Below are 26,552 nucleotides of genomic sequence, written 5' to 3' on the forward strand. Positions count from 1 at the left end.
GTGAACAAAAAACCTGATGAAACTGTGCGTGCACGACTTGTACATGTTTACAAATAAGTATGTATAACATTTAACCAGCTACAAAAAAAGGATGATTAATCATCAGAAGCATGTTGAATGTTCCACGCGCTCTTCCTGGAGGTAACTGAATTGCTGGAACTACAGCCACAGTGCATAATCTGCCTGCCTTCATCTGTTGCTTGCTAAAATGAAAAGTGCAAGATCCAATTTCTGCCTCCTGGCCGTGATGATCACCAGCACCCACACAAAAGCCGTCTGGGACACCAGCGTAGAGGGCAGTGCTCAAAACACATCACACAAAGAAAGTACACCGAGTGCAGACAAGTCATAATCTGGCCAGCGACGCTGTGACACGATGGGGAAAAAATAGAAATAAAAAATAAATATAGCTCCAAATCAAGTTTAAACAGACTTTCAACATGGAAAATTTCACTCATTCTGGGAAAACCTCTGTCATCATACATCACAAATACCACTGACTTAACTTTAAACAGCTAAATGCACTATGCAGAATCAAAGTATTCTATTAAGAGAAGATGTATAAGCATCCATCACTGATAGAAGTTATAGCCATGCAAGTACAGTAAAAATTCAAAGCATAAAAAAATGTGTAGCATGGTAAAACGTCTTATTGCACTCTAACTGGTAAAGAAAGAAATGCATTGCACGGTCTTTTCAAACAGAACTACGCAGACCTGCAGGCTCTGTCGATCCATTGTGAACTTTCTTTTGGCCAATCATTACCTCAGTCATCAGACCACGAGCAACACAAGGCAAAATATTTGACCAGAAAACCCATATTTTAAACATATGTGGTCACTGTGAAAGCTTCAGGAGAATTTGTCCCATCATGAAAATTGCACACTAGTTTGGTGCTTTATCATATTTCATCTCTGGTGCAGACACCCCTCACCTTCATGCAAATTAGTCAGCATACAATATGTAATGAACACAAAACAGCTAATCACCTTTCTTATGCTCAACTTCACATGTCACAACTCTGGCATCCTTAAATTGCCCCCAGTCATCACCTTTTCAGCTGGGATGCACTAAGTATCACAGCTACAGTTACACTGAAGGGGAACTAACGTGCTTTCCCTCGTGCGCTGTCACATGTTTAATGTTACAGTGGTGGAGGCTCGCATTAACTACTTACTTCTTTTAGTCAAAGGAAGGAGAAATCATTATCACTCAATCACTCCCATCTGCTGATCAAACCTTATTATTCAGGGGTGAAGCCAATCAGAAGGGCATCAGCTTAAAGTAAGGGTGGCCTAAAAGGAGAGCAGCTGGCAGTGGATGAATATGAGGGGCTATACGAGACAAATGGGGATTATTTCGAGGTATAAATCATACAAAGCTCCTTTGCTAAGATCCAAGAATGAAAATGAGGTGCAAATGAGCGTAATAGGCTCTCTTTAAGGTCTGATGCTGCACACATATTCATGCATAAGACACAAATTTACTGTAGCTCCCATCTTCACAAGCAGAGGTTCTTATGCGCAGTTGCACAAACACACACAATTTCAACAATCAATGCACGAGGCACTCGAAGCTTGAAAATAATTGTGCACATCAGCAGGAAAATAATTAAAATCCCAAAATAACTTCTTGCTCCCTCCTCCTCCTCGTAATCACCGAGAAAGGCACTTAAATAAGTACGAGTGGAACGAGACAGGATCAAGAGGAGGGATGGGGCAAATTGTTGTTGACTTGGATTTAAAATTGCACTGCAGACAGATATACATAGAAACATGTAAACACATACAATACACAGTCGCGCACACATCCACCAGCTCATGGCTTCACAGGGGGAGAGAGTAATCTGACTTGAGGAAGGTTGTGCTGACCGCAACATTTAGGGAGCATAGCGTAATAGCTTTTAGAAGAGAAGAGAGCCGGGAGGGAGGAGTACACGAGGGAAACACGTCTGCCTCTGACACCAAGGTTACTGACAGCTGACACACGCCTCACCTGCTGCAAAGCCTGTGGCTGCAGGAGTGGACTGTGCTGCCATCAGTAAAGTCGCTGTTAACAGAAACAAAAATAAATGCAGTAAATATCTACAGGATGTTCAGAGCCGTCAAATTCAAAAGAAAAACAGCAACAAACGTCATATTTTGAATTCTCTGCTGGAGTCATTTATTACAATCGTTCCAAACAATATAACATCAGGTGTTTCGATGAACATCAGATCACAAATGTCCAAAATGGTGTAAACTGGGTTACAAACATTTAACCATCCAGTGCACCGAATATCTGCATTTACACGATGTTTGCTCTTTAATCTGCATGTGTGCATCCAGCTAGAATCAACACACTGCACTCTGCTGGTTACAAGAGAAGGTACAACACTTTTAAACACGCAGTCATGTTAATCCACAAACGAGGACGTTGTACATCAGCATCCACATGCAGGGCTTTGTTTGATGTTTCAGAGAAAAGCGGCCTGGACTGTTGGTTTAATACATCGGTGTCGAACTCCAGTCCTAAAACGTTTCCATGTGTCCCTGCTGCGACACACCTGAATAGCATAACTAAGTCATTAGCAAGGCTCTGTAGAACTTGACTGCATGCTGAGGCGGCAATTCATAAATGAATGAACATTTTTTCAAAAACTTACATTCATTTAAATGTACTTGAGTCTGGTTAGGGGGTTGCCACCTCAGCATGCACTCAATTCTTGCTAAAGACCAATTAACTTTCTTCAGGTGTGTTGCAGCAGGGACACATTTAAAAGTTTACAGCGGCCCTCGAGGACTGGAGTTCGACAGGTTTAACAGCTGAATAGTTTGCCTTGGATACTTTGTTACATCTCTCCTGATCATTTGTATTGTCTATATTTTTTCAGCATTTAACATATCAATAAAATTAGACTTGCAGAGTTCCCAACAGACAGTTTTAATAGCAGAAACATTACTTCATTTGTATAATACAAATATTACATTTTTCAACTGTTTACAGTACTGTGTGAAAGTCCCAAGCCTGCACCAGTCTGCACCGAACAGACCCATCTTAAAGTGTATTTTTAGGAATTACTGGCAGCTTGCCCCAAAATCAATGATCCCAAGAACAGTGCCAATGCAGTAAAAGTATTCCATAATAGGAAAACACATACGGGAACACTATCAGCCGTGGATTGGCCTCACCAGAGCCCGGACCTTTTTTTATGCTTTTTATTTATATCTGTGTTTGCAGATTTTTTTAAAAACTGCTGCACTTACTGTATTCCCCACTTGTCTAGCAAAATTAGAATAGACATGAGGCGTGGCTGAAACTTTATCTGCGTGTAAAACTGGAGAAAGTTACAATCTGTTGTTGTAAACACAGGCACATGTGCTCTCTGAGAGAAACAAATCATTGTAGCCACATCGAGCCCTCCGTCACCTACAACTGTGTCGACTCACTATGGAGCAGCACACATACGCATCCATACACCACACATAAACACATACACTTAAATTCAGTGCCAATCATTGCTAATTAGCAGCCGCCTTTCAACATCCATTTATCTGAAGAGAAGTAAGCACTAGGCAACTCATACTCAAGTGTGCCTTAACTGGATTTATCTCTCCTAACATCAAACTCACTGAGAGTACTCAAGTAACGAGCCAGTAAGGGCTGATTGGCCAGCTTAACAAAAGTGTATCTGAATTTAACACAACAGGCTTCCAACCAAAACCCAGCCACACGCCGTTTGTGTACGTGTCATCTGAAACTGCACATTGTGCCTCCTGCTGTGAACGAGTGCCCGGTGTGCACCAGAATGCACTTTCTCTGTGGGCCGAGTGCATGAATAATGTAAAGAGGCAGCATCATCTTCATCAGCGTTAATGGGACATGAAAAATCACACACTGATGCAGAGAGGTTTCTACTCTCTACAGCTGAGGATTCATTTTGCTGATGCTTGTCTGCAAAGATTAGTTATTCAACCCACATTTATATAACACTTAAGCAGAGCTTGACTAGCTTTAAAAATATGTGTATTATAAAATATAAAATATGTCATTAACCTCGAACTTCAGTGCCATGCATGTATTTATTATCAGCTCATTTTAATCAAAGGAACTGAATCATCAACTAGAAGGCAGATATGTATGTAGAGGTTATGTAGAAGTAATCCTATTACTTACACAGAAGTACTGATTCCACACTGTAAAGCACATTTTTACCTGTAAGAGCAACTAAATGTAGCTTAAAGTGATGTTAAAGTACTAAATGTATAACAGTGTAACAATAAGTAACAACTGATTGTAATTACTTTGTATCAGACATAAATAAATGATAGTTTTAATCCGCCTATCTATTTTCTTAACCACTACTTTCATTCACAGGGGGCTGGAGACCATCTCAGCTCTCATTAGGTGTGAGGTGGCGTGCACCACGGACAGGTCGCCAGTCTATCGCAGAGGATGCTCACGGAGAGACACACAGCCCTTCGTGCTCACACTCGCACCTGATTTACAGCCATATTGCATGCATGACTGTAGCACCGTGGGAGGAATGCTGCAGTCCCACACTGACAGAGCACGCCAACTCCACAAAGAAGGTGGAGTCAAACCCAGAATTATGTGATTAAGGACAGCACGAACCATCTGCTACTCGATGATTGAAATAATGAATCGAGCTGTTGATCCTTTTCTCAATATGACAAACTGTAAGCATGAATTACTGTCTTATCTGTGTTGAAGGAAACCAAACAGTTGTTGGATTTTAATATGTTATAGTTTAGTCTTTATTATGGAACTAGATCACTGCCTTTCTGTGACACGAGTCAGTGTGGAGGCATTACAGACTCACTCACTGTGTAAATGTGGAGTTCTGTCACACTTAGACCAATGTAACCTGAAGAGCAACAAGAGCTCGCGTGTTCATGCCAGATGCCCCAGAAACATGTTCATTAACCCTTCCCTAATGCACAAAACCCAAAGTCACCCATAGCATATGTTACAAGAGCTACTCCACTAACATATAAGACAAAATGTTCTCATAGTATTCTTCCTGTGAGATTAACATTAACTGTACACCACCTTTGTTTCAGCCCACTCACCATTCAGGATCCACCGGTGTGATGTCTATCCTGGGAGGAGCTCCAAACGGCAGGGATGTCGGCCTCGTCATGATCTCTCCGTCAGGCGTCCGTGACCTCTCCCCCTGACGCCACGACAGCGGGGGTAGCTGCAGGTTGCCCGAGAAACGCCGTCGTCCTCGGCGCAGGTCGACTCCCAGAGTGCAGGAAGGGGAAGTGAAAGACTCACTGAGGCAGCAGTCCGGAGGCTCTTTGCTGTCCTGAGAAGAGAAAGAAAGAACAACAATTAAAAATACAGATTAAAAAAATTAAAGCAAGATAAAACATTTTCTCTACTAAAAAGATAAACAGAGCAAAAAGAAATTAAACTTTATCACCAACTCACAAACCTGTTCTCGCCAGTTCATCACATGTTTGCCCACTAAGTGGCGCCATAGCCTTGTTTTTGACTAAAACTCAAATCTATTACCATACAGTGGATCGGTGACCTGATACAGCGTCTGCATTCTAAGAAAGAAATAAGTATCACAAACAAAAAAACTCGACTGTTTAAAAAGAGTGACAAACGTGTCAGTTTCCATATTTCTAATACTCACGTTCATTTAAAACAAGATCAACGCAGCTGTTTATTCTGTGAACATTTACAGTTTCACTCATTCTTCCTCTGAAGCTTCAGCTCATCCACTTTATTTACAGACATAATTTGTCTTATTACTGTAGCGTATGCCGTCTGTAGTGAACTGATTGCACGGTATGTAAACCATGTTTATGTCTCAGCTGCACTGCCTAATAGTAGCTCTGAAAGCCATGATAGAGCCTGACGAGTGTTAATGAGCAAACGAGAGAGAAAAACTGAGCATGTGCTTAGATTTTCTAGCATGCACATCAACTATGCAAACTCATAGGCTTCTTCATTAGGTACACTTGTTCAACCGCTCTAGAGCGGCTCTTCCTCAACCTCCTCCGACCACAGGTACAACATGCCCAGGACCCACTACAGTTTGCATACAAGGTGGGTGTCGGAGTGGAGGATGCCATCCTGTACCTCCTACACAGAGCCCACTCACACCTGGATGGGGGAAAAGGCACGGTCAGGATCCTGTTTCTTGATTTTTCCAGTGCCTTTAATACCATCCGGCCCTGTATGCTTCAGGAAAAACTGAACAGGATGGAGGTGGACCCCTGCCTGGTGGCTTGGATCTCCGACTACCTCACCGACAGACCACAGTACGTCAGGCTGAAGGACATCACGTCTGACACAGTGGTCAGCAGCACAGGAGCACCACAGGGAACTGTGCTGTCCCCTCTTCTCTTCACCCTGTACACCTCTGACTTCTGCTACAACTCTGAATTATGCCATATTCAGAAGTTTGCAGATGACACGGCCATCATGGGGTGTATCTGGGATGATCAGGAAGAGGAGTACAGAAGTCTGGTGAGGAACTTTGTCGCATGGAGTCACACAAACCACCTGCAACTCAACACCTCAAAGACTAAGGAACTGGTTGTGGACTTCGGGAGGTCCAGAGAAGGTCCACTGCCGGTTCAGATAGAGGGGGAGGAGGTGGAGGTGGTCAACAAGTACAAGTACCTCGGGCTGTGGGTGGACAATAAACTGGACTGGTCATGCAACACAGAGCACCTGTATAAAAAAGCCCAAAGCCGACTGTACTTCCTCAGGAGGCTGAGGTCTTTTAACATCTGCAGGAAGCTCCTGAGGATGTTTTACCAGTCGGTGGTTGCTGGAGTACTTTTCTATGCTGTGGTGTGCTGGGGGAGCAGCACAGCAAAGAAGGACTCATCCAGGCTGGAGAAACTGATCAGGAGGGCTAGCTCTGTGGTCGGCATGAAGCTGGACACTCTGGTGACAGTGGCAGAGAAAAGGACATTAAAGAAACTGCTGGACATTATGAACAATGCTGGGCATCCTCTGCACACGGCCATAAACAACCAGAAGAGTCTGTTCAGTGACAGGTTGCTTCTCCCCAAGACAAGAACTAACAGACTTAAAAACTCCTTTGTCCCACACGCCATCAGACTGTTTAACTCCTCCCTGGAGGGGAGAGGGAGGGGAAACAGGAGGACAAAGGAGGGGGGAACAACTAAGCTGTAGTGCCTCTTCACCTCACTGTACAATACCTTGTGCAATACTTTTTGTAAATAGTCAACAGTGCAATAGACTCAATACTTGAAATGTGCAATTCACTTGTATTTTTATTTTTTATTCCTATTTATTCTATTTATCCCCTTTGTATATTTTATTTATATTTGTCTCTGTATTTATATATGTGTGTGTGTGTGTGTGTGTGTGTGTGTGTGTGTGTGTGTGTGTGTGTGTGTGTGTGTGTGTGTGTGTGTGTATATATATATAACAGTTCTGTAACTGTAACTTTGGTCGTTGCTGTGCTTTTTTTGGAAGTCGAATTTCCCAGAGGAACCCACCCGAGGGATTAATAAAGTTCTATCTTATCTTATCTTATCTTATCTTATCTTAACGCAAATCTAATCAGCCAATCACCTGGCAGCAACTCAGTACATTCGGCTATGTAGATATGGTCGAGCTGCTCAAGTTCAAAGTGAGCATCAGAATGAGGAAGAAAGAGAACTTAAATGACTGAATGCAGCGAGGCTGTTGAGTGTCAGACGGGCTGACGTCGTTCATAAACTCGTGATCTACCTGGATTTTTCCACACGATCATCTCTAAGATTTACAGGACAATTTGGAAAAAGAAAATACTCAGCGAGTGGCATCAGCTGATGACTGCTTCGAGCTCAGTGGAAAGCAACAGCAGCTCAGCTGTTACAACTAAGGTGCAAAGAAGACATGTGGAACCTTGAAGGATACCAGAACAGAAGACCACATCGTTCAGGAAGCTGAGGCCGCAGGCTCACCAAAACTGAACGACAGAAGACCGGAAAAACATTTCCTGGTCTCTCAGTTCCTGCTGTGACTCTTTCATGGTGTGGTCAAAACACGAAACGAGGATCCATCCGATCTTGTGTCAGCTGTTCAGGCTGCTGCTGGTGTAATACTGTGAAATACTATGTAGTCATATTTAACTGCCTGCTATTCTCCTCCGTCTTTGTCGTCTCAACAGCTTATGTTTACGCTTTTGATATCCTCTGACATATCTGTCAAATATCTCACACACCTCTCAAGAAATTTAGTTTATTCTTGATGTTAACAATCATTCAGTTAAGTTAGATACTTCCTCTCTTGTTTCCTGAATGTTTTATTTTGTGTCTCCCACTCAGGTAGCTGAAGGTAGCAGCTAAAACAGCTGTGCCTAAAACACCACCTAGCATCAACACATCATGCGATAAGAAGCAGCGGCATGTATGGAAACCACCTGCACCTGGAACACACAGAAGATCCCACACATGCCACGGTGACGCTCAATTATCCCGTACCACAGCCAAATTATGGGCTGTCTTGATCTCTCATGGCTCGGCTAATGTGAGACATTTTAAAAAGCGGAAATATAAAGTGTGACAAGTCATGTCAGTATTTACCGACCTGTTTACCACCTCTCTTCTTGGCTAGCTGCCTCCCTCTGCCTACGCGTGGCTTCTATGCATTACCAAGCTAACAACGCATCGCTAGCAGCGCTACAACCTCACTTCACTGCACATTTACTTTTAGCAGCGTGGGCAATGACTTGTTTTCCCCTTGTGGCTTCCAGGAGCCCAACAAATCCTGATTGTTCAATCAGTGCTAATGGCAAACAAGGATACTGAAAGCTTGATTTAGCTTCTGTTTCTCCATTGTGTAAAAATCATCTCTTTGTTTTGCTATTAGCAGTTGTTCATTTTTCATTTGTGTCTGTAAACTTTACCCAGCTGGGTTCAGCTCGTTATATTTAATTCTTATCCTGCTCTAAGAGCTGTCGCTTGGTGCACTAATTACTCCCGAATGCAGACTGGTCTTCATCTAAGTCACATTTAGAGACAAACACAACTAAGCTGGAAACACCCCAAACAGTTTTACTCTGCAAGTCTTAATTGAACACACTGGATGAGTGAACTCACAGAGTCTGGCTTGTTATTACACCAGGAGAAGTAATTTGGGACAATTTATCAAGATAAAACGGATCTTCATGTTTCTGGTGTCTTCATTGAACATCCATCTTCACATCATGCTGCAGCAGTTCATTTGGTCTAAGGGCAGGACTGTCTGCAGGACACTGCCCCAGTTTCATGGTTTCCTTCATGTCCTCCACTTACACCATTGTTTTTATTCAACATTTATTTTCCCTACAATCTACGCAGAAACACTTACATTAGCAAGGTTTTCATTGCTTGTGTTTTTTGTTACCCTTTAGGTCTTTACATTCTTCTATAAATAATGGTGTGTTCATTATAATTTATTAGGTACACCTTACTAGTAATAGCTTAGACCTTCTTTTTTGATTTAATGACGTTATGATTTAAATGTCTTGATGCATGCCCAATCATCCAGTTGAGGAAACTAGACGTAGTGTTTTCAGTGGGAGAAACATTTCATCACGTGGGGAAACCTGCAGCTGAGACCAAAGACCATCTGTGTATCGAGGAGATGGTCTTGTTGTCATTTTGTGCTAACGAGCAGTCAATACTAGAGATGGCACGATACCACTTTTTTATGTCCGATACTGATATCATAAATTTGGATATCGGCTGATACCGATATGAATCCGATACAGTGTGTTTTTTTAATTAAAACTGTTTTTTTAATATATTGCTGCATTTTGTATAAGTTCAAATTCAAGTTTAAATAAACAACAACACTAAAGCTATTCCGTTATACCTGTATGCAAAAAATACACTGCACCCAAAATATTTCATAGTTCAGCAAAACTGATCAATCTAATAAAGTTAAACCTGCACCATCCTCCTTATTCTGCTTTTTTAAAGAGTAAGCAACCTAATTAATAAGGTTGCAAGCTCCCAGCAAAAAAAAAATAAAATATATATATATATATATATATAGGGAACCACCCCCCACCCTCCACCTCATGATGCTTAATCGGCGTAATCAACTTTAATATGATGCAGTGTGAAACAAAATGCACAAAAATCAATTATTTTCAAGAAGAAGAATTAAATAGATTCAACATCTTTCTTCAACAGAACTGCAGACTGCACAGATGGTATCTTCCCAAAGGAAAAAGTACTATAGCTTACTAGGGTATATCAGACTTAACAGTTACTATATACAGTAATGGACTTCTATACATTTTACATCAGATTAAAACTTTGGGTGTAAGATTCAGATAATTATTTATTAAAAGCTCGACATTTTAAATGAGAATAAGAAAGGAAAGTATGTCTTTGTGCCCCCTTTTCCCTGTTCATGCCCTATCGGCCCCCCTGGCTAAACTTTGCTAGATCCGCCCCTGCACAGTTACCAGCGTCAGCTGTAGAAAAAGATCCTGGTGTAGAAAGTAATATTAAATAAATTCTAACAACAGCTGATCAAGCTTAAACGTGCTGCTGTTGTTCAGCCGCTGGTTTCCTCTTTCTGGAGCGAAGTGGGCCAAAAACAAACAAGAGAGACGGACTCCCGACAGAAAAGCCGATCAGCTGATCATTGATCAGTTTCACGATTGAAGTAGCAGCAGGAGAGAGAGAGAGAGGCAGTCGCTCCATATATACAGCTAAGCGTTTTGCAATTTGGTCTAATTTTAAAAAGTTTACATTTCTTCGGTATTAAACAGCAGAAATGAGGCTTTGCTGTCAGAGGTAAGTTTTGAAAAAAAAAAAAAATAGAGTGAGAGCAGTGCAGGAAGTGTGATTTTATCGAGTTGGAAGCAAAACAGCAAAGGTAGGAGGGAATTAATGACAATATTTATCAAATGTGAAGCGTAGTTTGGATCTTTTGCTGCTAGTTCAGTAAATTTTGGTTATAGAGTGACGAAACCTGCAGCATCAGAATCTGTGAGCTGTCGGCTTTCAGGCCCGGTGGACGTGCCGTCGGGTGAGAAAGCCGACAACTCAAAGATTCTGATGCCTCAGATCCACGCTTTGCATGGAACCAGTCTCTCATTTGCTGTTTTAGCTGTTTGGTGGTTGTTGAAATGAAAGCTTTAACCTGAGGTTCTGGCATTTCTGGCAAAATACATTTATATTTAAAAATCGATTCAGGATTTAATGAATTGATATCGTGGTATTTAAGCCAAAATCAATTTTAATCGGAAAATCGATAATTGAAACCCAGCCCTAGTCAATACTCATGGTACACCTAACAAAGGGGCCGGTGAGTATAGATATGAAAAATACCCAAGTTTGTATTTTAGCGGTTTCGTTGGATTATACTCGTCTGTAATCGTGACTTTATGAAAATCTGTTTGCATAAATTCCGTTTCACTAACCTTCTCTGTACAACCATGCTGCTCACCACTGTGTATATTAACACTGGTGTCACACATATGTGGATTGCACCTCTGAAACCAATTTTCCTCTGCGTAATAATTTCCCACAATTATTTAATTAAAAAAAAAATAGCAGGCTGCAGCTATTGTGGCTTTGCTTTGTCTAGTTATGCGATTATTATTTCCATATATTTCTGATGTCACTACACAAAATATGCAAGGGCAATGATGTTCATTTTTTCTCTAAAAAATTAATAATTGCTTCATAAACTTCATGAAATGGTTCATCATCTAAAATGACACCAACATTAGCATTAATTGCCTCAGAACATAGATGGGCTTTCTGATGATTTATTTCTTCTTCAGCATTTTTTAAAATAATTTAATGTTCAGTCAGATAATGAATTCTGACCCTTTCTCTTGAAGATAAAGGGAAACCATGCTTTTAGAAAATACAGCTGAAAGACTAATGAGCATGGCAACTGCTCTTAGGCAAATGGTCTCGGGTGCTGTGCCATATGTAAATATGTTTTAAATAAATAGAGTAAGTACTGCTTTACAGTGGGAAGAGCTCCAGAGGAGTCAGCAAGGAGGAACAGATAATGCTTTTCTTTGACAGCTCCGAGAATAAATGGTGGTGGCAGATGGCAGATACACAGAGGTAATGTGAAGCATAATAGTGATAAGAACTGCACTGAAAACAAAATAAGATAAAGACGGGAAAAAGGAAGGATGGTGATGTAAGATCCATAAAGGATACAGAGGAAAAAAAACACATGTAACTCAAAACAATTACCAGAGCAAAGTAAAGGACACACACCGTATGGACCAGAATAGGCAGTAATCTGATCCCAGGTCAGATAACATCTTTAACAGCAATACTGGACTGGCTTCCTGCTCAAACTCTGTGTAAACTTTGCAACATTTCTGAACTGATAACAGTTTCTATGCAGTTTTATTGAATGCTACATTACGGTACTTTGTGAGTTGCTCAGGACATAAAAACAATGTTTCTATGCGGTTCATCTGTGGCCATTGTAGAAGGCACCTTTACATTACTCTAACAGGACGAGCGTGTTAGTCAGAAGCACAGCATGATTGTAATAACACAGTGACTCATTTCCCCTTATTTTATAGAAAGTTTTCTTTTTCTTTCTTCTCCCACGGTCACAAGGTAAAAGGACATTTGATCGAGCGAGAGGAGAGAGTGACGGAGCTACGTGCGAAATGAAAGTCTGAACCAATTCAACTGGTCTGATGAGTCATCAGACTCAAAGCTCTGTCTAGGTTTTCCATTACTTGATATATTCAACATAGAAAGTTCATCAGTGTTATGGATACGACCATTTGATTCATTTGCCTTTAAAACAAAATCTGTTCTTTTGCACACCAAAATGTAGTAAATCGGGTAAATCCATTAAAGTGGTGCAAAGACCTTGCCAAGCTTTTAGTACTTTTAACATTTTTACAGAAATGGACAGATGAAATATTTCCCACCACTGATCACTGGGAAATATCTTGGTTGAGCCTGGTCTGGCGATGTTAGCCGTCTGGCAATGGCTGTAATTTATTCAAACAGCGGTGTGAGCAGCTACCAGTAGGGATGATTACTGGTATCCGGTGCAATTATGGCACCGGTTCTGACATAAATGGTAGTAACCAGACCGAAAAGCAGCGCACATTTCGGTGCTTTATTTAGGTGCTTTTTTTTTTTCCTGAGATGTCATTAACTTTGGATTCTAGCCAATCATTTTACCTTTCCAAGCATAGTAGGCGGGCCCAGGTACGTACGTTCTTTTAGAGCAGAGCTACAGATTAAAAATGCCCAAGGCGAAGCGGTCAAAGTCTGGCTGTACTTCACAACAAAAGATGTAAATTCAGCAGCCTGCAACAAGTGCTTTAAGCTGATACTGTGATACTGTCAAAGGAGGTAACTCCTCAAATCTGATGAAACACCTGGCGACGCATAGCGTCTTTTTAAAAGCCGAGAAATGCGCCGTATTTGATAGCTTGCTGCGAGACCTCAGCCCGAGCACATCTACTGCGGGTGTGGTGCCTGTTATCAGACCCTGAGTTAGCAACATCCCCCAAAAACCCGAAGAGGAGAGTCCTGGCCCCTAGCCCTGCCAGTGTAGCAGAAATGATGACGGATGATGATGCAGCAGCAGCCGTTCTTCTCTGCGTGCGCAGCTTAATGTTGTTTGTGTGTAAATTATGTTGAGTAGGCTAACCACGTTATTAAATTAATGCATGTAAGGTGAACTAGCAAACACCATCGTAGTTTCATGCGGCTGTCTTCTTGTTTGATAAAGTGAAACCATATATGCCCTATAGCTGCAGAAAAGGCTAACATTGTTATCTTTTTTACAAAAACCCCCCCAGCTAAACATGAGAGGTTTTAGGACAAAGTTTGTGTTTTCCATTGTTTAACCACCGGTTCGAGCACCGTTTAAGCACCGGCACCATTTCAAAAGTACCAGTTTGGTGCCGGTATCGGATAAAACCCAAACGATACCCATCCCTAGCTACCAGATGCCAAATACTGAAGTTTATCAAAAAATAGCTGCTTGGTTTACCAAATGTAGATCTATTATTGTGGTATTTTTCAGGCTCAAAACTCCTAAACAATGGCGATCAAGTCAAACTAGTGTCTTTTCAAATAACTGGGCGCTCATCAACCAGGCGGTATGTGTGAACAATCGCCAGTTGACTCATATGGTTGATGAGTGCCTGACTGTCTAAAGAAGATTTTATTGATTGAGACATCACACCATTATTAAAAATAAAGAAAGAAAATTGTGGGAGTACAGCAGAGTGAGGACTGAGATGCTCAGACTACCAAACGGCTTTACAAAGTAATACAAATGTAGCATCATCAACTCCATAAAAAAAACAACTGAAGAAGCTTCTCGGATGAGAGGTGAGACATCTTCACAAAACTCAAAGAAGTCCAGTCGCTTTCTTTCCAAGCTCCTTAGAACGACAACAACAATTACACCCATTTTGCCATGAGTCTGGTGACCCAGTGTTTGTGTCTTTGGTTTAAGTGATATTCTTTGAATTATTGTTTTCTCTTTGTACTATATTTAAAGTTCCTGGTTTCTGGGTTTCTGTTTCAGTGCCTCCCCCTGTGTTCCTGGTGTCATGTCTCTAGTGCAGCTTTAGTCCTGTATTTTTTGCTCTCCTTATTTGTCTCAGTGTACTGTATGCTTAGTCTTAGTTCTCCGTCACTACGTCTTCCCTGTGTTCCACATCTAGTTACTTTTGTCTCTGCGCTTCATGTTTCCTCTGTTCCAGAGTCGGTCATGTTTCCACGTCTCAGTGTCTAATCTGTATCTTTATGAATGTTTTCATCCTTCCCGTTTTATTTTGATAGTTCCTCATCCTGTGTGCAGTGTATCTAATTTTGCTTCCTTGTTAAGGTTGATTTGTCCCAGCTGTGTTTCCACCCGTTTCCCCATCCTCTCGTTGTCCCGGTTGTGTATTTAAGCCCTGTGTTTTTCTCTGTCTTTTGTCACATTGTTAACCATCATTTACCCTCCATGCTGTGTGTTCCTCCATGCTCCTAGTAATTTCCTAGTGTCCTGTTCCTGGTTTGTTTTCGAGTTTGGGTTTCTAGTTTCCAGTTGTATTCGTCGTTTGAGTTTTCCCAGCAAATAGAAGCCAAAACATACCAAAATGTCCCAAAATACTAAATAAGCTTGAAATAAGCTCATAATTAAGCATCATTGTAATAGAGTTGTTTCAAATATACACTGTGCCTCAGGAGGTAGAGAGCAGGTCATCGACTTATCGGAACATCAGTGGTTTGATCCCTGGCTGCTCCAGTCTGACTGTCCAGTATCATTGGACTCGTGTGAATGTTGATAGAAACCAGTCAAGCCTTTTGCCTTCAGAATTTCCTTCAAAGATTCAACAAGGTGCTGGAAACATTCCTCAGAGAGTAGAGTTGCTAATCCTCCTCATCAAAAGAAGCCAGCTCAGGTTGTCGCCTCCTGGGTAAGGCTATTGGGAGGAGGTCCCAAGGTGGACCCAGAATACGCTGGAGAGATTACACTTATCGGCTGGCCTGGGAAAGACTTGATGTTTCCTCAGATAAGCTGGAGAAGGTTGCTGACGAGAGGGAGGTCTGAGCTTCCCTGCCTAGGCTGCTGCCCCCGCAACCCATCTTCAGGTAAGTGGAAGGATGATTTTAACTTTTATTGAAGTAGTTGTCATGAATTTTCGAACAGCTTGCATTTTTTCATGCACACCCCAATGGGTCGCACTATTCCATCGCAGTTTATTAGTTCTTCAGATGTCAATTTTTCATATTTTAATAATTCGTGAACATCTTCTGTAGTAACACGTTTTCATATTATATTTAACACTGGTTTATTCGTATAACATTAAACAGACAACACTGTATTACATGCAATGCTGATAATGCCTGACGCGAGGTGACAGGAACTTGGCTTATGAGGTTTTTATTTTAACTCAAACAGAACACAAACCAAGACAAACTGAACATATTTACAATCTGGGCAATCAGAGAAAGTACCCAAGTACTGGCAGGGAGAAAATAATGGAACAAATAAAGGATTCTATGAAACTCAGTGGATGCAGAAATAGAAAAAGATGGAAAAGGCACTTTGCCATTATATATATATTTTTTTATATATTTCATAAAGCCAGACCACAATTCCTGGAACTTTCCTTGGCAGTTTTATTCCTTGCCACCAGTTACTAAAACAAGCCAGAGTCTGTCCTCAACTTCAGCCATTCTGCAAATTCTGGTTTGGTCGGCTCACCCGGTGGCAGTTATGAAGCCCACCGATGCTAGACCATATTGTCACTTGGACATACGCTGGGTAAAACAGTCCAATCTCTTAATAGGCACAGCTGAGGAGGTTCTAGTAGAGGCCCATGGAGCCACTCATCAATGCATTGGATTATTTGTTCCCAAAAAACCCAAAAGACCACAATAAAGGAAGAACAGTACCAATAGTTGATGGACATTTCCAACACGAGTTGTTAGATCCGAAGCCCATTTTATGAAGTTTAACTGGCATATAATAATACATATGCACAATTTTATAATGAGTGAATTTGTCCGTCGTATCTTTGATTGACCACCCAACATTCACAACAATGCTATTCAGTTTTTGCAATTCTGTATTTCCATCCAAATCTTTTCGTTCGCCATCATTTCATAAACTCCTGATGCCGATTGAGCGGTCTGAAGCAACAAATAGATGCATTTATTGAGACTTTGGATGTCTCAAAACTACTTTAAGTCTGTATACATGTGCTTTCATCTTGTTAACATACCATTCTGACCCTTCCGTCTGAATGTCTCAGCAGAATTCGAGACTCCTCAAATCAGACGTTATTCCAATCTAGAGTTTTATGCATTCAGAAAGGTTTTTCTGCAGACTTTGGTTGTGTAACACACTGTTACTTGAGTTTCTATTGCCTTCCAAAAAGCTTGAAGCAGTCTGGCCATTGTCCTCTGACCTCTGACATCCACAAGACATTTACTCCCGAAGGACGGTCCCTCACTGAATATGTATTTTTTTCCAGCCTGTTTCTGCAGACCCTACAGATGGTTGTGGTAGAGAATCCCAGCAGATCAGCAGTTTCTGAAATACACAAGCCAGCCTGTCTGGCACCTCTCTTCCCCATTCTAAAACTTAGTTTGAACTTTAGCAGGTTGTATTGACCATGTCTACATGCCAAAATGTACTAAGCTGCTGCTTTGTGTTTTCAACAGTTCGTCCTAAACTTCTGGGCGTTTCTCTAGTTCTAAAAACACATCTGAATTTTAAAGATTCACAATAGAAACTGACAATTATACTGATTTTTAGATTAAAGCCTGAGAGACTACACTTTTACTTGTTCCTTCCACATGTGCTACCTGCTGTCTTTATACAACCTGATGCAATAAGTGTGTATGTGAGGGATGTGTAACTGTGCGTGATCAGGATGGGTCCAGTGCAGAAGTCCATTAGCCCATTAGCAGCACAACCCCAGTGGCCTCGTTGTTTCCCTGGGACCACTTAGTATGGAGACAGTGACAAGTTCATTACTCTCGCACAGATACACATCATACAAATGAGAACACTTCTATTCACCTCTCTAGGCACACACACACAAAAATACAGTCCCAGAAGCAAGGTCACAAAGCCTCAGCTGTTAGTAAGATAACCACAGACGCACATTTATATGCAGCCCTGTCACGCCCACCTTTATATCAAATACTACAACAAACATGTGCCGCAGCCCTTTGAGACGGCCCACAGAAAAACAACAACATCAGTTATTTGTTCAAACAGCAACCTTACACAACCCTTCTGCTGTTGTATGATTTATGACTCTCCTTTACAAAAAGAAATCTAAGGTTAATGTCACCTATGTTTATAATAATGGGGAGCATGATGTCTTTGTACCACAGCAAAAAGTCCTTGGACCATTCACAGTACACAGCAATGGTTTCCTTCAATGATGACAATGATTTTTCTCCAACTTTAATTCAACAGTCTTAGAGGATGCTTGGGTATGACTCATAGAGAGATATGCTAGAGACATACTGCTGAAAATAACTGTTGAATGAAATGAATTAATGAGTTGCACCAGCAAATGCATGGTTAAGATTATGGAACTGCCTGATAAACATTTCAACTTTGTTTTAAACATTTTAAAACATTTATCATCCAAACCATCCACCAGCTCGCCTCCTACCTGGCTCTTAATGTCAACTCATTTCATTCTTCGTCCTCCTAATTATTATTTTGACCATAAACAAATATTTCAGAGAACTTGCTGCCAACCGCTAGTGGTCGAAACACAATGTAACCATAAAACAAAATGTCATGATCCTGGGTCTTTTGACCCAGCGTTTTAAGTTTGAGTTTATTTTGTTCATTAGGTTATCTAAGTTCATTTGGTTATTAGACTCCTTGTGTTTTCTTCCCCTGTATTTAAGCTTCCCCTCACCCTTCGTGTTTCATGCTGCGTGTCTTATGTTATCAAGTTTGTATTATCATGCCTAAGTGTTTCTAGTTCTTATTATTTCCCCCTCGTGTTTCCAACCATGTTAAATCTCCCCTGCTCTTCATGCGTTTCATGTCTGTGTCTTACATTGTCAAGTTCTGGTTGTCGTGTCTAAGTCTGCATGTTTCCTGTTTTATTTTGAAAAGGGGTCTTGTGTTCTGTGCTCATGCGGTTAGTTTTACTCTTGCCTGTGCATCATTATGTTTATCCTAGTCAGCTGTTTCCTCATGTGTCTCCACTTCCCCTAATCACCTCCTGTGTATTTAAGTCCTCTGTTTTCAGTGTGTGATTGTCAGGTCGTCTGTTGTCCATGCCATGCTTCCAAGTTTCTTGTCTAGGTTTTTCTTATTGTTTGTTTAGATTCCCCAGTTTAGGTTTGTGTTAATTTTGCTTCAGTTTGCCTTGCCCTTTGTTTGTACCTTTTCTACCAGCCATATTAAACAGCTCACCTTTTGTTAACATTCAAGTTTTGTTCCCTGTTCCTTGGAGTCTGCATTTTGGGTCCTTTTTTCAATTCATACAGTCTGCCCTCGCCAGACTGTGACAACAAAAGCTGCTTATATGCTGCTAAAATGAAAGGAGCAGGTCAGGTAAGTAGCAGAGGGGGTTGGTAATCTGTGTCAGCTGCTTTGGTGTCAATGAAATTAACAACAGGTGTCACTGGAGGGGCAACAATGAGACAACCCCCAAACACACATGGTTTTACAGGTGGAGACGACTGACATTCTCATCTTTTCTGACCGTTTTTCACTAGTTTTGCATTTGCCTACAGCAGGGGCGATTCTAGGATCAGAGCTTTGGGGGTGCTGAGCACCCAGAGAGCTGCCCAGCCAGGCAAGATAAACTTTACACGTCACGATGAGACTTCTTCCCTGTCTCTGTCAGTCCTTGCATCCTTAAATGTCTCCAGTTGTCCTGAGTTCTCTCAAACTGTCTCCTTGGTGCATTTAAACCCCTGTTCCTCCCTGTCCTCATCGTCTGTTGTCTTCATCTCCGTTATCAGTCATCATAATTTTACCATCTCTGTGCAAGTCTGCAAATTTCTTTATTGAATCATACGATTCTTAAATTCATCAAGTCTCTCTGTGCCTGGGTCCTCGTCTCAAAACATGACATGGTAAATGGCCTGTATTTGTATAGCGCTTTTCTAGTCCCTAAGGACCCCAAAGCGCTTTACACAACCTGTCATCCACCCATTCACGCACACATTCACACACTGGTGATGGCAAGCTACAATGTAGCCACAGCCACCCTGGGGCGCACTGACAGAGGCGAGGCTGCCGGACACTGGCGCCACCGGGCCCTCTGACCACCACCAGTAGGCAACGGGTGAAGTGTCTTGCCCAAGGACACAAAGACCGAGACTGCCCAAGCTGGGGCTCGAACCGGCAACCTTCCGATTACAAGGCGAACTCCCAACTCTTGAGCCACGATCGCCCCATCACATCACTGTTTTGTACATTTTAACACAATTTAATCCCCACATTTGTGAAAGAAAAGCAAAACACTTTTTTTGAAATGTCTGTAACAAAACCAAATCTGATCAAGGTTATTTAAATGCTGCAAAAGAAGAATGGATTGGAATAAAAAAAATGACGCTCATAGTGAGTAAAAAGTAAACAGTGCATTTTTTGGACAGAGATTCACTTTTAATGTGTATGTATAATATAATATAGGCCCGACCCCTGTATTAGGGGTCACATCAGTGTGAAAAAACTTTAAATTTGTCATTCTAGTGAACAAAGGAAAATCCCACCAATATTTACATTAGCTTTTGTTTGAAAAAAAAAAAAGACCAACAGCTAACCAAATTGTGGGGCTGAAAGTCTAAATTCTAACATCTTCTGAGTGACAAAACCTGGATTTCTGATGGGCCGGTGTCTTTCTAACAAAAACTAATGTAAAGCATTTGAAATTATGTTTTTCACCCTCTCTTAGAAACTCTGTTAGACCATGAATGGCAGCATGGCAGGCCACTCTTTGGCTATAGCTATTTACTATGTTGCTTGCATTGGTTTAAATTACTCTAACATTAGAACTGGTAGATTCAAAAGAGATGAGTTTAAAAAGGAATCTTAAAGAAATGTTTTGTGTTTAACAGGACTTGACTGAGGCCACTGCACAGATTGAGAAAACCACAATGAACATCTGTCTCCAGAGGATGCACCAGGCAATGACTTTTCTGACGTTGGCATCATCATCGAGGGTATAGTAGTTCTTCAAGATCTGGATAACGTGACCTTTGCAGTAGCCATGCTGTTTGGACCATTTTTATTCCTTCAACATGAGTTACCCATCACAACTCTGCTACACTTTTGAGGTGATTCAAAGGGTGGTAATGGAGTTGGAAGCAACTCAGCTCTCAAGAAAAACTCACAACTAAGACAAAACTGCTCCTGCAAGGAAAGCTCACTGTTATGCATGCAAGCTGATCAGCTCTAGGTGAGAGGACATTTAAATCTCACACTTGTTCTGCTGCATTTTTGAAGCTCAATTCCAGGAACAGATCGCAGGGTTCATTTTTATATACACTGCAACTGCCATGAGGACGAGCCGTTTTTGTTGTTGTTGTTTGTTTTTCCTTTTGCTCTGTACAGCATTTTGGCAGCATTTTTAAATTTCTCTTTGTATTTTTTCTTTCTTTTACTAGTGAAGAGATGTAGCGTGAACAGTTATACAGTCTAAATATCCCATATGGGTCGTGTGAAATGGTATTTTCAGTTTCATTCAGTTGAAGTAAGGAACGTTGAATATTTCTAAGTGTGCTGTTTTGAACCAAGATGTCACAGTATGATCAGTGCTGTAATTTTTGACAGTCACTGTATCAATGTTATTTTTGCATCTCTTGAATAAAGGTTTTGACCTGCAAGTGCTAATTTCTTTAGTTAATGGGGTAAAATGGGTAATGTTAATAGGAAGGTGTTTGCCAATTCAGTAACCTAATTTAATGTTAATGGAAACTAACATTACCTCAAATTGTTTAGTTATAATTGTTGTTTAACTGAATCTTGATGTCAGAGGCCTTAAATAGAATGTTTTGATTTGTTCTTTCCCAACATTTTTCAAAAGAAAGAGTCTAATTTCTTTGCTGTGATTGATTCCAGAGAACATGGAAGAACTGACATTAACTGTTGATTTATATAGATTCAGTGGAGGAGTAATGTCAGTTTAATTCTTTACCTACTGTCAATGCAGTGAAATTAGACATTTTGTTTTGAAAGGTTACTGGTGGATGCCAGCAACCATCTTGGAAGAGAACAATATAATCTGTTATAAGGCCTCCATTTGAAAATTGTGTATTTGATACTAGAATATAATAGCAAAATGTAATTTGAAGATAACATGTAGTATTTAAGTGACCAAGTAGTATTGGGTAAAAGTTATTGAATGGTGTTGGGATAAAGTGAGAAAATTGTGAAGGATTAAAATATTTCAAGAGCTCAAATTACTTCATCAAAACATGTTTAAGTCACATTTTATCAACACAAATTGCACAGGTTTATTGAACATGAATAAATTGTGTTAATTTAACTCAATTGTTTAAGTTGCTGCCAAAGCAAAACATCTGTGTGCAACAAATGTCCACCATTGAATTAAGTAAATCCAACAACATATTTTTTTCAGTGTATCTCAGTGTACTTTCAACCAAAAGGCAAATAACCAAACCACATGAACATCTAATAAATGATATAAATATTGAAACACTGATCCAACATTATTCCTGATTAATGGATCATTTGATTTTACACTTTTACCTGAATGTGGCTCTTTTTTTTTTTTTTTTTTTTTTTTTTTGAAAAAACTTCCTTATATCCATTATGAACCTGTCTGTCTCTGTACACACACACACACCGGGAGTTATAAGGTTAATGGGCATTCAGTCAGTTAGCTAGTTAGTATCCATTTCAAACAGGACAGTGGTAACAACAGCAGGCTATGGACAATTATAAGTTTTAGATTTTAAATAGGCTGTATACATTTCAATGGGAGCAACAGGACGGTCAAATGTTGCTGATTTTACTACAGAGCAGGACGGATTGTAGGGCAGCAAACATCGTTGGAAAACATGTTTTCAACACTGCAGGTTACCTGGTGTAATGTTTTTCAGCTAAAAAGAAACATGGTCTGACTCCTACCAACTATATAAAGAGTAACTGAAGGTTAAATGCAGCTAGTATGTCCTGTTTTAAGCCAGGCACTTCCACCTCCGCTCAGCTGCGTCTCAGACACCATCGCTCTGGCAGCAACGGTGCTAGAGCCAGAGCAGGGGAGAGGCGAGCTGGAACAAACCATTTTGGGAGGGGGGGGGGGATTTCTATACTTTTGTTATTAAATGTTACGTCTCAACCAAGTACTGTATGCTTTTTATACTTTTAGCAGTGTGCCACACAAACAGCAAATATTGTCAAAAAAACTAAGAAATCTTTGGGGGTGCTTTGATTCATTTTGGGGGTGCTTTGATTCATTTACCCCCCAAAAATGGGCTAAAAATCACCCCTGGCCTACAGTCAGTGTCACTACTGGTAGCATGAGGTGATAACTGGAACCTACAGAGGTTGTACATGTAGTCCAACGTCTCCAGGATGCCGTTGCCTGAAGGTTTGCTGTGTCTCCCAGCGCAGTCTGAAGAGCGTGGAGGCGATTCCAGGAGACAGGCAGTTACTCTAGGAGAGCTGGACAGGGTCGTAGAAGGTCCTCAACCCATTAGCAGGAGTGGTGTCTGCTCCTTTGTGTAAGGAGGAGCAGGGTGAGCACTGCCAGAGCTCCAAAATAACCTCCAGCGGGCCACTAATGAGAAAGTTTCGGACCAAACAATCAGAAACAGACTTCACGAGGGTAACCTGGGGGTCTGACGTCCTCTAGTGGGCCCTGTGCTCACTGCCGTATAATCTGTGTTTTGAGTTTTAAATTGTTTTTTAAATTGGAGATTTGCCCATGCTTGGGCAGATGGCCTCTTTCAAATGCACACAAATGAAAATCAGAGCCACAAACCCATCAGTGGCCCCATCGCGTCAATGATGGATCATTTCCTCATAGCCTAAAAATAAAGCAGTTATTTCAAGTGCAGTTCTATTGGTGGTGCTGGTCTGTTCTTTTTTTCCCCCACACCGTCAAACTGGATGCTAGCGACACTGCTCTAGTCCGGTCGTCTTCTTGCCTGCCTTCTCTGAGCCAATCGGCCTCGTTTCTGCGTGCTTTAAATTACAGCACTTTTCTGTCATTCTACTTTTCAGACTCTCATTCGTGCAATGTAACTCCTTTAGGTCCTGATCCCTATAACCACTGCGATCCCATCCATCTATGATGGGTTATCAGAGTCTAACAACCAAATAGCTCGAGTGAATTCCATATCTCAATAAATCATGTTCTGTTCTTCCAAATGATCTCTCCTTAATCAATATGACTCTCTGTCTAAGGCTACAGATGAGATCCTCGTGTGTTTTATGGTAGTGGCTATACTGGACTGTCAAAGCTACCGGTAGTGACCAAACAATTCGCCCAGTGTGTCAGGGCTCAGAGATAAAGCGAAGAACTCAGTCACTCAGGAATGAGTCACTGCCTGTGCTACTGTAGCCACAAGACAAATGCATGAAAGGACAAATGGATAAAAGCATGGTTGAGCTGTGGATTTTCTTCAAATACTATCAAATTGGCAAGGAATTTTGTTCCATAACTGTCCCTTGCTGCTGGATTTGTACCTCTAGACAAAATAAGAGCAGTTTTTTTGTTTTTAAATGAAGAAGTAGAAAAAAGACGACTATGCTGAGCATCATTCATTGCATTTCACACATACCTTGTTTTCATAGTTTTAATTAAATGTAATCCATGTCATGTTTTCCAACTATGGTAAAGTTTTAGTTTCACTTTAACGGGAAGAAGCTTTTTCTTCCTTGAAAGACTTTTTACCAATTAGTGCCACCAGGGCACTGCCCTTGAAGAAACCTCCGCTTTCTTTTACAGTTAAATGGACAACAAAACACTCATGCTTCACTCATAACTGAGTGTTATTTATGGATTTTCCAACACTGTAAGCACAATGCGTAACAGGGCATCCTTGGCATCTTTCCCATTTGTCATTCGCCTCCACTGACACTCAAATCCCTCCGTGCTCAAGTCAACAAAACAAAAGAGGAGAAAACAAAGGAAGAGATGAACTGAGAAAACATACTCCCATTGGTTAGAAGGGCGGACGTACGGAGAGTGGGAAAGGGAAGAGAGGCAAGGATGTAGATCAGGAATAGCAGGGGAAAGGTCTAACAGAGACTAACGTAAGTGAGAGGATAACATCGGGAATGGCAGGAACAGCTCAGAGAAGGAAGGGTGAGTCAGACAGAGAGAAAGGAAAGAGAGACAACTACAGAGAGTAAATAGAAGAGCATCTGAAAGAAACTGATTAGTATTCTCTAAAACACAGCTGACCAAAGCTTCCAGCAATATGCTCGTGCTTTTTGCATAAACACAAGGAGAAACACAGACCTGTGCATGCAAGCAAACAGCAAATGTTTGCAGCTGCAGATTTATACACAAGCCTGAAAGTCTGTGGCATTTATTTGTTCTTCAGACTTGCAACCTTGCATGGTTCAGCAGATTCAAAAAGACATGAAATATACAATTACTTTGAATATAAAAAATGTATTGCGTGTTTAACGGAACAACACAGACATAATTTTGTCTCTCAATAAAAGGCCGTTCTAGGTCTAATAACACCATTCGCTTCAATTTATATGCTGCTGAAAGTGATGAAATATTCCACTGAGGTTGACAGAGGGACCGGATATTAATAAAACTGTTTGGTGAATTATTATCCCTGCTTTCCTTTCTTTTATCTTCATCTTTTCTTTATCGCTGTGAAATAGCCTGATCCCTGCGTCTCAGACGAGAGATAAAATAAATTGCCTACTTTCCCTCACCACAGAAAAATGCGTGACGTCTGATAAATTTAGCTTGTCGGAGGGTGAACACGAAAAAAAACAAAACATCCTGGGTGTAATTTGCCGAAGGCCATTTTTTAAAGTGATTTCAGCTTCTTTTTTTCAATATGTGTTGATGGACAATTTAACGGAGAAACAGAAGACGAGGAGACGTAACAAAGCACAAGAAATCCACTGCAATCCGCCTGGAAACCATCCTCACCGACCGTTTATGAGGAAACATCCTCCGTATACTCACCACCCTCTCGAAAAGCAGCGATTTGTGGTTCGCATTACACAGACAAAAATCAGACAAAGATCTACGAGCTCATTCAAAACTATCCTGTGTGGTTATAATTAAATATCACTCTCAATCAGTGCACTTAAATACAACCAAACTAACACAAAGACATGCAGCGACCCACAAAGTGCGAGGCTAAAACAGTGCCACGTGAACGACTGGAGGGCAAAGTGCACGAGGTCACAGCGCACATAATCCGAAGGCGCCGCAGGAGAAGACTCATTGTTGCTGTGGTAACAAGCATTACTGCCCCTGACCACACACACAAAAGAGAAAGTAAGAAGCGGGTGGAGGGAGAGTAGCGTACGCTAAGACTGATACAGACACGGCTGCTGAGAGCAGGCCAAAGCACTGAGGGCTGGAAGAAGAGACGGAGAGAAAGCATTGAACTGTTGCCGACAAATAAATTCAACCCTCCGCTTACAAGCTCTGTGATTGGAGAATGAACAGCTGTTCGGTTTGACCCGCGCACCGTGTAAATGCAAGCCTGCCAGCCAGAACGGGAGAGCGTGAGAGTTCTCCACAATGACAGAAGAAGAGATGGAGGCAGAAAAAAACGTGAAATGGTGACAAGTGAGAGAGGCAGCAAGAGAGGTTAAAGGTCAGAAAAAGGGAAATGGAAGAAAGGTGATAAAAAGAGTGACCAAAAAAGACAAACACCACATGATCAATTGTTGCATTTCAGCATCTTTCCATATGAGTTTTGTCTGGTCTGTCGCAGCCCCTCACCACACTAACAATGTTTGTCACTGCTCTCTAAAATACTCACGCATATGATTAATGAATGAGACACGAGTCATTCATGTTTTCTGGTTTTCCACAGCTGTGATTAAGGTTTGGTCAAATGTTAAAGGATGTCAAGCACTGTTGGGAGCACGCTGTGCAACAAGCGGTGCTCTAACCCTAA

General features: G+C 41.1%; 1 protein-coding gene across 2 annotated transcripts in view; it reads right to left on the minus strand.

Annotated features, from left to right (window-relative positions):
* pde4ba (phosphodiesterase 4B, cAMP-specific a) overlaps window positions 1-26,552 on the minus strand; it is a 215,974-nt gene that overhangs the window by 141,626 nt on the left and 47,796 nt on the right. The window contains exons 3-4 of one of the 2 annotated variants that reach the window (XM_085252837.1): window positions 5,073-5,311; window positions 1,996-2,049 (exon numbers count right to left, since the gene is read on the minus strand). In XM_085252837.1, the coding sequence (XP_085108963.1) occupies window positions 1,996-2,049; window positions 5,073-5,311 (293 nt within the window). The remainder of the gene's footprint in view (window positions 1-1,995; window positions 2,050-5,072; window positions 5,312-26,552) is intronic. The other variant, XM_085252838.1, reaches the window with a different exon arrangement.

The sequence above is a fragment of the Mchenga conophoros genome, linkage group LG17 (assembly GCF_057382185.1).
Source record: "Mchenga conophoros isolate Kocher_MC1m ecotype Shallow Benthic linkage group LG17, M_conophoros_male_GT1.1, whole genome shotgun sequence".
Taxonomy (NCBI): domain Eukaryota; kingdom Metazoa; phylum Chordata; class Actinopteri; order Cichliformes; family Cichlidae; genus Mchenga; species Mchenga conophoros.